The sequence below is a fragment of the Trichoderma atroviride genome, chromosome 7, assembly GCF_020647795.1.
Source record: "Trichoderma atroviride chromosome 7, complete sequence".
Taxonomy (NCBI): Eukaryota; Fungi; Ascomycota; class Sordariomycetes; order Hypocreales; family Hypocreaceae; genus Trichoderma; species Trichoderma atroviride.
In genome coordinates, this window is record NC_089406.1 from 2,230,786 (window position 1) to 2,246,871 (window position 16,086).

At 49.9% G+C, this 16,086-nt stretch overlaps 5 protein-coding genes across 5 annotated transcripts; 3 read left to right on the forward strand and 2 right to left on the reverse strand.

Moving 5' to 3' along the window:
* Window positions 1-93: 93 nt before the first annotated feature.
* On the reverse strand, window positions 94-1,389 carry TrAtP1_012752 (uncharacterized protein). Its single transcript, XM_014088484.2, has 2 exons — window positions 1,058-1,389; window positions 94-1,002 (listed from the first exon to the last, which is right to left on the reverse strand). Exons 1-2 carry the CDS (start codon window positions 1,282-1,284, stop codon window positions 729-731), a joined length of 501 nt encoding a protein of 166 aa, XP_013943959.1. The 5' UTR covers window positions 1,285-1,389; the 3' UTR covers window positions 94-728.
* Window positions 1,390-1,662: 273 nt separating this feature from the next.
* Window positions 1,663-2,886, forward strand: TrAtP1_012753 (uncharacterized protein; the record flags this gene model as incomplete). Its single annotated transcript, XM_014088302.1, has 1 exon — window positions 1,663-2,886. One exon carries the CDS (start codon window positions 1,663-1,665, stop codon window positions 2,884-2,886), a length of 1,224 nt encoding a protein of 407 aa, XP_013943777.1.
* Window positions 2,887-3,266: 380 nt separating this feature from the next.
* On the forward strand, window positions 3,267-4,493 carry TrAtP1_012754 (uncharacterized protein; the record flags this gene model as incomplete). Its single annotated transcript, XM_066115665.1, has 2 exons — window positions 3,267-3,939; window positions 4,096-4,493. 2 exons carry the CDS (start codon window positions 3,267-3,269, stop codon window positions 4,491-4,493), a joined length of 1,071 nt encoding a protein of 356 aa, XP_065971764.1.
* Window positions 4,494-5,444: 951 nt separating this feature from the next.
* TrAtP1_012755 (uncharacterized protein) lies at window positions 5,445-8,484 on the reverse strand. The gene is made up of 5 exons (XM_014088485.2): window positions 8,287-8,484; window positions 7,713-7,956; window positions 7,275-7,617; window positions 6,620-7,176; window positions 5,445-6,553 (listed from the first exon to the last, which is right to left on the reverse strand). Exons 2-5 carry the CDS (start codon window positions 7,828-7,830, stop codon window positions 6,510-6,512), a joined length of 1,062 nt encoding a protein of 353 aa, XP_013943960.1. The 5' UTR covers window positions 7,831-7,956; window positions 8,287-8,484; the 3' UTR covers window positions 5,445-6,509.
* A 6,346-nt stretch (window positions 8,485-14,830) lies between these two features.
* On the forward strand, window positions 14,831-15,738 carry TrAtP1_012756 (uncharacterized protein; the record flags this gene model as incomplete). Its single annotated transcript, XM_014088486.1, has 3 exons — window positions 14,831-14,864; window positions 14,922-15,022; window positions 15,133-15,738. 3 exons carry the CDS (start codon window positions 14,831-14,833, stop codon window positions 15,736-15,738), a joined length of 741 nt encoding a protein of 246 aa, XP_013943961.1.
* Window positions 15,739-16,086: the final 348 nt, after the last annotated feature.

The following is a 16,086-nucleotide window of genomic DNA, read 5'->3' on the forward strand; positions in this document are numbered from 1 at the left end:
TTGCTATACGCGATGTCACTACAAGACGAAAAGGCCTGCGTTGCTCGAGATCAGATTACCGTACAAGGCTGCTACGTAAGCTACATAAGAATTGTAGACTATATTTTCCTATTTGCAATTCAGAATAATAAATATAATATTTCACCCACGCGGGGCTGTTTCGCAATGGATCCAACTTCGAAATAAATCCATTGCGACGCTTTGCGAGCTCCGTACTTGAAAGATGCCTATTGACTGAATTCCATAATCCGCATTACGCACCCCTTGCCAGAGCTCGGCGTGGTTACTGATATCCTAAAACTTTGAATGAGATGTTCTAGAAATAAAGAAACTTGATAGGTCCATAAGACCTTGAGAACGCCGCATGCTCCGTTGTCGCTCAAACAATGATTAAAGAAATAAATTGAACCGTAATGTTGTCCATGGGCTGCGTCTCTTTCTCATCAGCTGGGTAGTAATTGCGCCGATATAGCTCTGATTCTATCAGCCATTCATCGCTTGAACCAGTAGCATAGGAGTCGGTCTCAGGCCCATATCTTGTTGGGATATTGCCAAGCCAGAGCTCTCATGACGCCCTGAATATCCGGAATTATCGCTCTGTGCATATCCGTAATGATCGTCTCCCAAGGCATCGTGAGGCTCATTTACTGGCATCAGTCGCAGCAAACTGGTAGTAGTCAGGTAAATTGCTGCAAACCGCAAGCCATTGACGGTGCCGTGTATGTGAATCAGTCCTTCTCTTCATCTTCATCTTTCTTTGCCAGGGAATCCTTCAGCCTTTCCTCCTGTTTTTTCCAATGCCCTCCTTCTTCGTAGTCAGAGCTAATCTTAAGAGCTCTTCTTAGTCGCTCGCTTTCCTTGATCTTCGCGTCGGCCATCTCGTGCACCTGGTGCTCTTTGAACGTCTTTCTCGGCGCATTGGATTTATTCCTAGAATTCATTTCTGCAAGCAGCTTCGATCGTAATTCATCGCAGCGGCGATCGATCTCCTCTTCCTCGACTCTGGGAAGTATTTTAGAACTGCAGCTTTGCTTCTTAAGCCAAGAGATCCACCTACTCTTCTTCCTCGAGCTTGTCTCTCAGGTCAAACACCTTCACTTCAATTTCTCTCTTGCGATCATGTTCGAGGATCCCTTTATCGGGCTGTCTCTGCTTGTGTCGCATGTCCCGGTCCTTCGGGTACGGCGCGCCATAGTCGCGCGGCCTGACTTGGGCAAGATTTCGCTGGACGTAGCCAGAAGTGCCACTTCCTCGTGGAGTCGAAAGGCCGACGTTGTCTGACATGGCTGTTGTAATTAAAGTCGGCGATGAACGTAGATGCCTTTGTGTGTCGCGTCGAGGTTACTGCGCTCTGCTGAAGTTGGGCCTGCAGCTGCACGCAAATGTCATCATTAGCGGCTCTAGCGGCCAGTAACGACCCGAGACAGTGGAGGTTAGCACCGGGCGGTGAATCCTTTCCGCTGATAAAGCGCGGCAGAACTGGATAACGGAGGGGCAAATTGCCCCTCCAGCACTTTTCTTACCCTGCAGAATCGAGTATGAGTCAACATTTCTGAGCGTAGGACTGAATGCTCATTTAAACGGCCTTGTACATCCCCCGAGGCATCTTTTATTCCTATTCTTTTCCACAACAAACAGTTTTCAACTGGAAGCTTCTTCGAAATGCCACACCTAGCTGATAGTGATCCCGTCGAGGGCGAAGCGGCTGTCAAGTTCCCTCCCATCAGTAGAGATCATATCCAAAATTGTTCATATGAAGCATGGTTCCCCAAGTACCGGAGCTCATGTCTAAAGTCGCGGATAATACCACTATCTCCAGCATTCGTATCATATCTACACGAAGATGGCATCATTCTCGCGGATGACGATGAGACGAACGAGCCAGAAGATGACGAATGGTCAACTGCCGCTGCTACCCATCCGCGAATCACCCCATATGAGTCCGACGAAGAGTCCGACGAAGAAGAGGAGGAGAGCCTTCCACCAAACAAACGCTTTCCGGAGATTCACGAGTTGATCAAGCAGAAAATCGCAGAGCTGGGTGGCTCCGTTGCGCCAAAGCTGAACTGGTCATCTCCAAAGGACGCCAAATGGATATCACCACACCAGAACACACTCAAATGCACATCTCCAAACGACATCTACCTCCTTCTGAAGTCATCTTCTTTCGTTTCGCACGACCTTCTTCATGCGTTTGACGATTGTACCGACGCCCCACCATTGAGACCATTCACTCCGGTTCTCGTCCTCAGACCTTTCTTCACACCTCATGTGGCCCTCGAATTTCGGTGCTTTGTAAAGCATAGATCTCTGATTGGAATTACACAGCGGGATCTCAATCACTACGAATTTCTCGAGCCGCTTCGGGGGCAGTTGTGGAAGAAGATTATCAAGTTTTTCCGCCAGAAACTGAGACTCACGTTTCCCGACTCAACCTTTGTGTTTGACATTTATATCCCTGGTAACTCTTTCGCCGAAGATGGCTTGGGGAAAGTAAGACTTATGGATATCAACCCATGGGCCCCCAGCACAGACAGCCTGCTTTTCTCATGGGAGGAGCTTCTCACAATGGAGGTTGAGAATCCGTTGTATGGGTCTGTCTCGGAAGATCAGGCAGCAGAGAGTGGAGACGAGACTACGGCAGACGAGATGGATGATGACGAGTACGACCCGGACCGCCAGCCAGAAGTCCGCATCGTCAAGAAGAATGATCCGGAAGCGTACAACTTCAGCTCGCCGCAGTACTCAGCTCATAAACTGCCTAAAGAAGTCGTCGACGCCAGTCTGGCTGGAGAAGGGGGTCTACGGGAATTTGCCCAGCGATGGAAGGAGATTACAGAAGGCAGAGCTCAAGGCATCTGGGAGCAGCCAAACTCTAGAGCATAAACCAGAATGAAGTCATACAATCATCAATCCTAGGGCAAAATCAATACAAAGGCTGGTATGCCCTTCAAAAGTGAACCGAAAGTGACTTGGCTCTGATGACATGAGCACATTTGAGAAGCATTGGAGTGACGAAGAAATATGACACAGTGCGAGGTTGGCCAGTCAATGGAAAATGATATGCCAAAGCACAGTATCAGCACAATTTCTGCCTAAATTCCCCACGCGTTCTTCGCGTTGCCAGGTTTCTGCAGCTGCGCCCAGCTGTTGCCACTCCCACCCAAACTCATCGCCATCACATCTCACTTACACGCCCATCTGCCGCGAGCTCGAAGAAATCCCGAGCCTCACTGGGCATCAGATATCGTCACCAATTGCCCGTCATGCCAAGCCGACCGCGCCCCAACAAAGTGACCAAGCCCTCTCCCGGGCCTGGCACTCGTCGGGCCAGCCGCTCCTCTCTATCGATTGCTGCTCAAGAGCAGCTCAAGCAATACGCAAAGGAGGCTGCCAATGCCAACAACCAAGACATCACTGCCCTCGACACCTCAATTGCTGAAGCTGATCCTCTCGAAGAGACTCAAATTGACAGCATTGATAAGTTCACGGCCGTCAACCTGCTCGCAAATGGGGGCTCCATGGCCTCGATCCGCAATTCTCTGGGCTCCTCGATCCGTGACGAATTCCAGCTGGACCACCAGATGCCCGATCACTCGTCGCCAGAAGATCCAGCTGCTCGCACTGCGGCCGACCTCGCCTACGCCGCCTACGGGGACCTGGTCAAAATCGACAGCGCGCTCTGCAAGAAGCTCGCGGCCGAAACGGCGCTGCGTGAGCCGACCCAGCGGCGCGTGGACCAGAAGCTCAACATTGAGCGGCGCAGCAACGTCGAGGCCTTGCTTGCCCACATGACGGGCCAGACGGCTCCCAAGTCCTGCAAGAACTGCCACAAGGGCCACGGTCCCTGGACCCAGTGCGTTGTGTACGATGGCCAGATGTGTGGAAGTTGCACCAATTGCTGGTTCAATGCGAGCGGTTCACGATGCACGTTTCATGGTAAGTTTCTTTTTCTTGTCCCATGTTGCCCACGTGAGTCATGAGCACTTGTTTTCGTCTTGTCTTTGACTGGATTTTCTGTGACCTGAGTGGCTTCTCCCTCCTTCAATCCCCTTTCAATCAGAGAGAGAGTTTCGTATTAACCATGTCAAGTAGAGAACAACCATCAGCAACCGCAAACTTTATTCGCAGCAACCGTCGCCCCAGGAACCAATCTCCTATTCTCACAGCCCACCATCACTCAGCCACCGCCACCCACTGTCAATATTTCGACAGAGGCCAACCACTGGGGTCTGTCCGAGTCGACTAAGCAGCTGATCACCCAGACAATCACTGACGTGAGCACCTTCTCCCGAAGAGATCGTTTCCTCGCGAGAATCGAAGCCGCTGCTAAGGAGCTCGGCATGCGAATCGCAGAATACGAAGAGTTCCTCCGGACTCCAGAGGGTATTGCGGAGCAGAATGCTGCCCTCGACAGAGATCGCACGCAGAATAGAGACACGCAGGCTACTGAGGCCATGGATGATGCCCCTGCGGACGATATTCTTACTTGAGCATTTCTCGTCTTATTCTCGCAAGCTACCCTTTTGGGCATGTCTCACCCTTCCGTTCTTTCAGCATAGAGATGATGTTGAAGACGAGAGAAGGATATGCCATCACATATCGTGAAAGGCATTACATGAGCCCTACCTATCTTGGCAAGCATATGGAATGGATATGTGTGTATATGTGCCCCGAAAGCTTGCGACTCCTTTCTGAATACTAATTCTCTGAACCATAGATGATTCCAGAGGCTATTTTCTTACAGCTTCTCGCTTAACTTTGAGCCGCTGCCATCTACCCGAAGAGGGACTGCAGATATAAAGAGAAGCCTGTGTACATCTTGAAGATTCCATCTCATTTGATCAGCATAAGACGCATTCTGGACGACGACATTGCGACATTTTGACACGCATATAACAAGGGGGCATTTGGAGAAGAAAAAAGGCCCAAGATCTTGCAGATGCTTCTCTACTTTCACTTCTTGTTTTATATATTTCGTTTTGGCCAGCCGACACAGTAGTGTTGTTCCGTTTTCTTCCGTTTTCTTCTTTTTTTTTTCATATTAACTATATACTCTCGACATTTGGGCACGTCTCTCTGCCCTGGCTGGCGATTGACCACGACGAATTGGTCACGATTTTACGCGCATATGGAAATTTGATATTTGAGGATTTGACGTGAACCTTTGAAAGGATATATTTTTCAGGTTTTATAGTTTGCGAGCTTAGGAAGAAGCCTTTTAGCACATATAATACCCATTTGGTTCTTACGTCGACCATATACCTGTACATTGTTATAAAGTTATCTAGAGGTTGATATACTATCGTGTGTATAAATCATCTGACATTATTCACTGTTCGCCGCCATGGATGCATACTTCAAACATGACAAAACAAAATATGCTTTACGAAACAGAAGGAAAAAAAGACAGCATGCAGAAAAAACTAGAAAAAAAAAGTATTCATGACTTTATTACAAAAAACTAAAACAATTGCAAAACTACCTCTCATGCAAAAAAATGTTTCTCCTCACCATCTCGAAGACAAGACGGAGAAACTCATACTACACTCTCCTCTCTAACAACTCAAGACACAGAATAAAACTGTATTCCCCTTACACATAGGCCCAGCTCCAAACAAGCAAAAGATGGACGTTAAAGAATAAAAACAATACAAGATAGAGAGCGGAAACAGAAATGTTCACAAGCAAGCCCAACATTAATGATGGGAGCCAGATTTTAACAGAAAATTAAGAGCCGGTGGAACATGAATATATGCAAGTAAATAAACACGTATTGGAATATAATGGATGACAGTACACATTGAGGTTTTGTTTACAACAAGATACAGAGTCGCAGACAGGTAGAGAAAAGGCAGAAAAAAAATTGTGGTTTCATAATTAAACAAAGTAAATGGCCGCCGCCCATTCGCACCATCGTGGTCAGATGTAAAGTAAAAAAAAAGAGAAAATTTTGAAAAAACAACAAGATAATAAGTAGTATGTATCCCATCCCCTTTCTTCCCAAAGAGCTGCCGCGCCTGCTTTTTCATCTTCCTTAAGACGGCTCACACAACTCCTCCACGCCCAAGTCTTTCACGCTCCGTTTAGCCTCCCTTCCCCTGCCCGCGATCCTCTTTTCTTTTTTATGAGTTGAAAAAGAAACAATAGAGGAATCAAGTTTTATTTTTGGTAATACACAAGCATCTCTCGACAATCCTTGCGATGGTGGGGTGGCTCTCACAAGAGTGTTGTAAAATGCCGATATGGTTTCGCCATAAGAGTCTCAACTTTAGAAAAAAGAAAAGTACCATTATCTAGGACGGTGGAAAGATTGCCAAGGAGAAGCCCGCAAGAAAAGAAAAGAGAAATTCCTTGAGCCGGCTTTCATCTCGCAAGGAGTACAATCAAAGATCATGAGCCGTATCTCCGTGGCCCATCTGGTGGCGGTCGTAATCGAGTTTGAGGGTATTCGTGCGTCTTTAAAACAAAAATAAGAAAAAAATGAGAATAGAGAAAAGACAAGTCGTCTAAATGAGACCGCATAAACGAAGGTTCTCCTGAATAATGATATCTAGCGCGGAGAGTTAGCTATGGTGAACACACGGAAAGGATATAGACAAGTTTAGAAATCGCATACCATTGACTGCCGCCATGACAAAGCGGATCTGGGTAGTATCTGTGGCGCAAGTAAAGTGCGTGTAGATTTGCTTGGTCTCGTGCTGGTTCAGGCTGACGAATCGGTTCAGGATGTAGTCGCACGCGGCCGCATAGTCATCACCGCCCTCGTAGTCGGGGAAGTAGTTCTTCATGGGGCTGACTGGTAGCTTCTCCTTGAATCTGTCGATCTTGTTGAGGAAGAGAATGATGGACGTCTTGATGAACCATCTTGAGTTACAAATTGAGTCAAAGAGCGTCAGGGCCTCTTGCATTCGGTTGACAGTCTCATCCTCAAACAGCAGCTGATCGTACTCGGAAATGGCGACCAGGAACAGAATGGTTGTGACGTTCTCGAAGCAGTGAATCCACTTCTTTCGCTCAGATCGCTGGCCACCGACATCGAACATTCGGTAGGTCAGATCGCCGATGATGAATGTCGTCTCGGTGATACCAGTAGTCTTGACACGTGATCGGAGCACATCTTGATCGTTGGGCATGTAGTCGGGAGCGGCGATTCGCACGATATTATCGAAGTAACTGGTGGTAGCGGTCAGCATTCGAGCGAAATATAGGCAGTGCCGGCTACAGCGGGCGAGAGGGATAGGGAGAGGGAGAGGCGGATGGGGGAGACTAACTATCTTGCTGAGTCGTTCAGCTGATATTCGCGAGATCGCTTGAAACACTCCTGCACGCCGTGATCCTTCCACAGGGCCTCGATGGCACCTCCGACTTCCGGGGGCAGGACATCGCCTTCGATCTGAGCGGGTTGGATGAAAATGGTCTGGACGTGGTACTCCATGCGCTGGTCCTGAAGGGGCAGCTCAAGAGACTCCATGGCCTCGAGAATGACGCGCATCGACTGCACAGTGTTGCTGAAGATGATTTCCTTGAACGACTCGCGCTCGTCGCGAGAGTAGCCGCCCTCGTGGATCAGCTTCATCTGCTTGAGAATAGTAGACTTTCCAGATTCACCAGCACCTATCGGTAAGCAGAATTAGTCGGACTGCGGATCCAGTAGCTGATGGACTGGCGAAAAATCTCTGCATCGAATGCGGCCAGATGGCAATACGTACCCAGAAGTAGCATCTTGATCTCGTTGCGCTGCATCATCTTGTCTCGCTTGAGCTGGTTCTCAATCTCCTCGTTCCGGGCCTTGCCCTCCTTGTCCTCTGTAGACATTCCGCAACCCATCTTGGCGGTTGTGAGGGCTGCTCTGATTAAATCTTTAAAAGAAGAAAATTGTTAAGGAAGGCGTAAATGAATGATTCGCGTATATGCTGCGTGTCTGGAGTCGCCAATGATGCAGAACGGTAGGTACTGTGGACAAGCAGTTTCTGTTAGCCAAGGGGGTTCGCCGAAGAAACAGGTCGTGCCGCCAGCGGCTCGTACGAGCAATCGCGATGAGATGCCACGCGATGCAACAAGTGGAAACGACAGGGACTCGAAAACGAGAGGTCGCGTCGCGGTCGCTCACGAAATCGCCAGTAGTCGAAGAGAACTGCACAGCGCACGTCGCGGTTGAGGAAGGCCTATTCCACAGAACAAGAGAAGAAGAAAAAGGACAGCTGGAAGGAAAAGGCTCTCCGAGGCGGGATAAAGGCGACTAGAAAAAGCAAAGAGCAATGGGAAAAGGGAGGTGAAGCTTACTGTAGAATACGGCCTGCTAGGCGAGGATGAATGCCAATGACGGGCAATTCAAGACGAGACACAAACAAATAATCGCAAACAAGAGAAGAGAAGATGACCAAGGAAAGAGTTGGTGCGCAGGTTTGAAGACGCAGACTTGGGCGTCGTGGAAATGAGATCCGCGACAGAAATGGAGATTTGGGGGGGGGGGGCGAGAGGAGCAAAAGCGGCTGGGGGGAGGATTGAGAGAGCGTCTTGAGCTGGGGACTAACAGCTGGGTATGGCCGAGAAGGAGGTACTATTGCCGTGCAAAGGGGCTATACCTGCAAGTACTTGTACTAGTGCTGGCGCCAGCGCGAGAAAAGGGAGCGCGGGAGTACTTGTGCTGCACCGTACCTGAAGGCGCCCTGGAGACTGTGGAGATGGCCAGGGGGCAGAGCTCCAGCCCAGCGGTGGAGCCGCCGCTGCAGCAGGGAGCGCTGCGAGGAGCCGTCACGTTATGGCGGCCAAAGTGCGCGCAGCAAGGCCAATGTCCGCCCGAACCGGTGGATAATACAGTGCATGGACGCGCGCGGCGGCGCTGAAACGAGGTCATTTCGCACTATGAGTCCCCTTTTGCGCGAGTACTCCGTGCGTACTGTGTGCAGCGCGCGCCAAGCTCCATCTGCTGGGCTCCGTACCTGTACCCGGGCCTCACCTCACCCATCTCACAGTAATTGCAGCAGAGCAGAGCGAGCAGAGCAAGCAGAGCAAGCAGAGCAGAGCAGCAGCATAGCTGTAAGTGGCTTGGCCGGGACGCGAAAAAGGTCAGGTACCTGCGATGAAAAGTCTTTAATTGCACATCCCACCCAGGTTACACAGGCAGTGGCGCGTACTGTGCAGGTACCGAGCAGGCGTCTGAGCATGACGGTTAATTTCATTTGCCTCCATCTTCGCATCGGCAGACGCAGACGCCAGACAAGGCAGAGCCCGCGCAGGCAGCGCTGCCGCAGGGCCTCATGTCGGCGTGGGCGACAATCCTTTTTCTTTTTCCTTCTTCTGCTGCTTTGGGGGTCGGCTAGCCAATCCCACGCAATCCGCAGACAAGGCGCTGCGATGCAACACAGACCAGGCGAGGCACAGCGGAAAAGAGGCTTTGGATGGATGCTTATCGTGGCCAATTGGTCGCTTGCCTCCTACACCTTCGTTTACCTTTTGTCTGCCGTTCGACAAATCCTCCGGGGGCCTCAGAAATGAACCAGGCGCTGGTACCGGTACTTGGCATGCCCAGCGTTTACGGTGCCTAGCTGCACCTATGCACGCACTACTGTGCGGTATCCCGTACTTTAATATCCTGCTCCCACTTCTCAGACCTCGTCGTCCTGGTGAAGCGGCCAATCATCACGCCACATGGACTCTGGGATGCTCAATTTGGCACGAACAGGGGTTGGGGCATTAGCCGGCTCAGTTGTGCCCCTGGTCTGGGCCAGTGAGAATGCCGGGAAGCCTTGAAGCAAGCCTGGAGTCGCTAACCATTCGCGGTGGAGCAGATGTGCTAGCAGGAGGCGGCGGACATGGGGATCCCGGGCTAATATTTGACGCTGCAGCAGGTAATTCAACCACGGCAATGTTCAATTTTAACATTGGCGATGCTGACGTGCTTGCCTCGTTGCATGTTTGCTCTGCCGATGTGCATTTGCCTGGCTCCTGTTGGATCATCTCAGCATCTTAATGGAAGCTACAGGTAGTCACTGGTATACCGTACCGAGTTATTATCCCGTCTCATTTCTTCTTTAGCAGCAGCAGTACCTACTGTAAGCAATCTCAGAAGCGAGGCTTGCGAGGCACATGCTCCTCACTTGTTGACTAGCACGTCTCGCTCCGGAACATTATAGTAGACCGCGCTTCGCTGCTCGCCATCGCTGATGATCGCCACAATTTGCGTCTTCCTGGGCAATTGCTGCACAAGCGGATCCCCTCCAGGGAGCTAGGGGTGTCTCGACCAGGGGACCACAATATTGCTTGCTCCGTTTCTCAGTTGCTCTAGTCGCGTAGCTCGAGGCTTCTCGAACAAATGAAAAGTGCCTTTGCAGTTCCTTTTGCCCCCATTACCAGAACAACGGTCTGGTCTCGGTACCTACGCTTGGACTTGGAGCTCCGTACGATTTCAATAAGTCGGATGGAGAACGGAGCACGCCGTCCGCCTTACCATTACAGGCAATACTGCAGTTTCTATGCTGTTTTTTTTTTCCCCAGGCGACAGTATGTGAGTGTGTACCTACAGTAGATGCAGTCTGGTGTTTGTAACTGCTGACAGAGAAAGGACAATCAACCAGATAAGGATATACAGGTACATGCATACACAACACCATCAGTGTGTCTTCCAACTCGAGACACATGAATTAATTTGATAGATGCCAGTTGTAGCGCCACACAGATGCGTACCTATACGCAGCACACGATGCGGCGGCGCATTAGTCTGTCTGCATGTGAACGTCTCGAGCCGAGCTGCAGCACAGCAGAGTAGAACTAAAAGAGACACGCCGCCATTTTCACAACCATAGCTACAGTACCAGACATCTTATTGTATCTGCACAGTACGTGTTACAGTGTTTTGCCTCTCAGCAGTGCTACGAGCAGTAAAACACAATGCGCCCATCTGAAGCAGAATCGTCGCCATCGAGTCCATCAGTGGAATAAGGGGCCACCCGCTTGTCACGCGAAGGGAAGGGCAAACAAAAGAGGCAATGCCAAATCAAGGTGCGCAAGACCCAGGGGTCAGGTTCAGACGAAATATGGATGCTTGGTTTGGCGCTACGCACCAGCTTTCTCACCCATTATGCCCCGCTACTCCGTAATGCTAGCATGCTGTAGCAGGCGCAATGGCTTGTGGCAATCTGGGGCCAACCGCTATCATTTCTTAGCACGGAGTACGGGGCAGCTACTGGTCAGGAACAAGTGCACTGGATGGATATGGATGCGTGATCAAGCCTGTACGACTGCAGCGGACTTTTGCGTCGACTCGGTCTCGTATCCCGCAGAGAGACATCAGCACTTGATGGCATTCCGCGGCCTCGAACAGCGACTGCGGTAGCACAGGCTTGATCTGATACTTGCTCTGTCCTGCGCTGTCTCTGCCGCCAAGGCAAGGTCACAGGCCCTCTGAGTGCTGTCCTGAGCGCTCAACTGCGCCGAATCGCTAGCAGCCTCCATGTCTTCTGGCCTGCTCCACACGCAGACAGATTTGACTGACTTGACCTTGATTCACTGCCCCGGTTTATACCATGGCCTAGCAGCGCATACTGTACTCCATACTGTGCCTCTCAATCAGTGACGCGGGCTGAAAAGCGGCACGGAGCGTTGATATCTTACACGCAGCAAAGCGGCCGTGGGTTATCATCTGATCACTTACTTGTATATAGCCGCTCTGACAGCTCCAAATCGCAAACAGGACTTGTCAGACAAGATTGCCTCCAACGTATATAAATGACGCTACTGTCTACCAAGGACTCGACGATTGCTTATGCTACGCATGCATCCTCATACAGTAGCACATGCATCTGTTCGGAGATGTTCATAACGAGGCATCGTCACCCGAAACATGCGCCCGCAGCCTCGTGCATCGATGCTGGTCACCGTCGATGCTCCGCTTGGCGCTGCAGAGAAGCCGATTGAACGATTAACTTGGCCATTCTGGTACTGTAGGATTTCTCTGTTGGCAGCACAGCACAGTCCGGCCCATGCCTGCGCCAACGGTCCCATGGCGCGTCGCGATCAGCCCGGCTCCTGGTGGATCTTGTACATTCCAAGAAGATGATGAGACAGTGATCATCCAAATCCAAAGCAGGGCTTCTCGCCTCCAACGGCTTCGTCCCCTGAACCGGGGGCGGGCGGCTGCAAGAAAGAAATGACAGGCAACAGGGCAGTTCAAGGCTTGCCAAAGCCGTTGGTGTTTGTTCCTACGAAACGCAAACAAGCTGTGCATGTACATGTATATTGCTGCTTTGATCAAGTCCCTACCAAAAATGACAATGTGTATAATAATCCTTTCGTTCATTACAATACGATGGGATGGCAATTCTGTTCACGCAGAAAGATGAAGTTAAAACCAGCACCATCATGAATGCATGAGCTTAATACACAATGGGGCTTTTGCATCTAAACTATATTCAGGTTGTAAATCCGATGAAACCTAGTTCGTTGCACCGTGATCAACGACTCCGATAATCTGTTTCTTCTGAATCGCTACAGTAGAGACGCAGTACTAGTGGCCTATTATACCCCCCAGGATGGCGATGTGATCATCATGATCTTCGGTGAAATCCTGAGAGCATGACTCTCTCTGTACGGTATACAAATCTATTTCCTACGGGATGTAAATCGATTACATTTGCAACCCACTAGCCACTCCTACCATGTGTTCTTAAAATAGTAGATAGGCAAACATATGGTGGCATGAGATATAATTTCCGTACCAAAGTAAACGAAAGATTAAAAACTGCCGAGCAGGAATAGCAAAAAAAGGGAACGGCAAGGTTGTTGCAGACAAAACCATGACGAAAGTTGTTTGCAGCGGCTTCTCAAAAATTGTCCCTGGCGCGATGGCGTCCGCGATCTCCAGGGCACTCGGCTAGGATACGATGCCCGTCTCGTTCCCTTGTCTACTTCCGAAACTCGTATGCTCCGTAATAGGGCTGGGAATCAATGACAGATCCCTACCTAATCTTTCTTTCTCTTCAACAGTCGTTCGATATTGGTGATTTTTAATACGACGCGTGTCTGGATACCGTCTCGGCCGCGGCACGTCCTGAGGAGAAATACATTTAAGCGAGCGTCGAGACTAGGGTTCTATCAACATCGTGATGCCGTTTGCAAAAAAAAAAAAAGGTGATGAAACCAGCAAATGCCTGTCGGACCTTGCGTATAAGCAGGATCAATAACCTCTACACCGCTTCTTTCGCTTTCCCCATATCGAAACGTTCATCTCGCCTTCTTCAGCTCAATCTCGAATCATCCGGCGCATCTGCACCGTTACATCCACGTGGATAGCTGGTCGGTGCTGGCCTCCCTCGTCTCATCTAATTCGAGTTTCAAGATATTTATATGGTTTTCTGAAATGAAAAACTGCACCGTGCATGTCTGGAGTTCTCCGAACACGCATGGGAGAGAGACAGAACCGACCGCAGAGTGCAGCCCCCTTTAGCACCTTAGCCTTAGGTAGGGCAGAGAGACGTGAGGTTGAGGTTGTCAAAGTAACGGAAACGGGCAGTCCATGTTTGATTACGACGAGATTTTTCTCCAGGAATCGGAAAAAAGGCACTGTTAGGCACTCCGTGCTAGTACTGATTTTCTTCTTCTTTTAATTTCATCGCCCTGCGCCAAGCCCGTACTTGTAATTCTCCATCATCACCGGTGCGGGCCCTGGCCGGCTGCTAGCATGAGATGGGCGTTGCTGGTGCCTTCACCAGATTGCTAGTCACGCAGGGATTAACACATGGCTTCAAGGCAGCGAATCCCATTGCAGGCTGGTTCGACGGAACTATCGTATCAAGAGCACATGTTTAGACGCAATCTCGTGCATTCTGGAGATTGGAAGAGCTTCTGGGGATTTAGCCGAATGCTGGATGGGGATATTTAGGGTACGCACGTGGGCAGCATGCAAGGCGATGGCTGTAACTGTAAGCGCGATGGGAAAAAAAGGGCAGAATACGACGAGATGATTCAAGTGTGATGAGACAGACGTTTTATACTCAGTAGGATTGTTACTGTGCCCAACACGTGTCAATGTAGCAGCAATGTCCATACATGGATTCTTCGTTATGAGCCTGTTTATACCATGGTAAACTCAAACGTCATACCGTAGCGCAGCATATCATCACATGCAGTTGATCAAACTTACTAAATAGCATGATATGATGAAATCATTTTCTCACAAGAGAATCATAAGTACGTTTAGAGTATCATAGGAGTTTAAAAAAAAATTGACCGAGAAAGGTAAAAATGACCTAAAGTTGGAAGCGAAAGCGAGGATTGCACATGGCCCTTTACACTCGGTGATGATGCAAAGTGCTTCATACGTTCAATATCCAGCCTTTCGACTGATACCACTTGTTTCTCACAATGATTTACAAGTCTAGCTTGATTCAATTGGACGTGCAGTCAAACTTGCCAGATTTTGTAGCTATACGATGCTATTAAATGCAAGAATGCAAATCCATACTTTGAGCACATCACCAACATTACAACGCGGCAGTCAAGTAATCTTCATCTTGAAACTGGTGGAATAAAAGCCAGTAAGCTTATTGAATGCTGCGCTGTCAGTGGAGGCGCCGATCTGCAATGCGACCGATTTCCTCAGATATGGTTGGCTCGGGTTCAAGCCGACTCGCCGGCGCGCCAACAATTCGAAGCCAGGTACCGCCCTCAATCGGCCTCCCGAAATCTCCAAGCGCCCAGCTCTCCAACCACCGAGTTTTGCTCCAGACCACGGCGCTTCTTGTCTGCGCAGCGTCGCTCGTGTCCCAAATCGCTGAATTGAGCATCTTCGAATCTCTTTGGAATCTGTTCGTCTAGACAAACAGCAAAAATGTCGATTCCTATGACGCAATTGGGCAGTCGCGGTAAGTTGCTGGTTTGCCCTGCCTGGCTCTCAAATTGGCTGACCAAAGCATGTCTAGCCTTCCATCATGAGGAGAACCCCGACGTTGAGCGCGAGTACGACCATCTTCGCGACATGGCCCGCGCCGAAGCCCAGAAGCGTGGCGATTGCTTCGAACGTGTACGTTGAACCGTCGGCCGGTGTGGCTCTTTCTATCTAGCCTTGCAGCATGCATTGGGCGCTGGTTGCGAAAAGAATAGACTGACACGCTTTTTGGCGGATGCTTCTAGTCGAAGCGCGCGTACGAAGATGGCGACGGCGCCAGAGCAAAGGAATTATCCAACCAGGGCAAGGCTCACGGTGCCAAAGTGGACGAGTACAACCGCCAGGCGTCCGAGTACATCTTCCGCGAGAACAACGCCCCTGGCCGTGTCGACGCCGATAGCATCGACCTCCACGGCCAATTCGTCGAAGAGGCGGAGCGCATTCTCGAACAGCGCATCCGCGCGGATCAGGCTCGAGGCCAGACGCACTTGCACGCCATTGTCGGCAAGGGCAACCACTCGGCCAACCACCTTCAGAAGCTCAAGCCCAAGGTGGAGGAGCTCTGCCGCGAGCTGGGCCTCAGTTATAGCACAGAGGATAATGCTGGGCGGATATACATCAATCTCCAGGGCGGAGAGCCAATTCCGCCGCAGCATGGCGGATATGGCGGCGGCAATCAAGACCAGGGATACCAGCCGCATCACGGACAGCAGCAGGGTGGCCAGCACCGGCCTCCCCAGCAACAACATCACCAGCAGCAGCAGCAGCAACAGCAGGAGGACGATTACGACGAGGGCCTTCTTCCACTTCTCCTGCGCAAGTTGGAAAAGGCTTGCTGTACGGTTATGTAAAGGGGATGTTAGGGACGGTAACAATATCAATGCGACAATGCTGCTGAATCTTGGATATAAGAGTAGCATTTGGGGCTTTCTTTTCTGCTTCAAGAAGTTTTTCTTTTTGGATATGCACATATACCACATGGCGTTTCAGTTACATCTAGACGAACGACTATGATGACTTTTAGATAACGGAGCCAATGAGAATTAACAAGATAATATCTAGGAACTAAATATAGTCAAAAAAAAAAAAAACCAATGATTCTTTTGTGAAAAGAATAAAAACGATCTAAACTTTGTATAGGTATCACTTTGTCTCGCCATAAACCTCAAGAGAGTATTTATCACTTTAATAATCCCATT

Excerpts from the sequence above, each read along its gene's own strand:
- TrAtP1_012755 (XM_014088485.2), bottom strand. The coding sequence starts at position 7,830 with ATGGGTTGCGGAATGTCTACAGAGGACAAGGAGGGCAAGGCCCGGAAC. Across the intron at positions 7,618-7,712 it reads GATCAAGATGCTACTTCTGG|GTGCTGGTGAATCTGGAAAG; the intron begins GTACGTATTGCC and ends GCTTACCGATAG. Across the intron at positions 7,177-7,274 it reads CTGAACGACTCAGCAAGATA|TTACTTCGATAATATCGTGC; the intron begins GTTAGTCTCCCC and ends CGCTACCACCAG.
- TrAtP1_012752 (XM_014088484.2), bottom strand. The coding sequence starts at position 1,284 with ATGTCAGACAACGTCGGCCTTTCGACTCCACGAGGAAGTGGCACTTCT. Across the intron at positions 1,003-1,057 it reads GACAAGCTCGAGGAAGAAGA|AGTCGAGGAAGAGGAGATCG; the intron begins GTAGGTGGATCT and ends AATACTTCCCAG.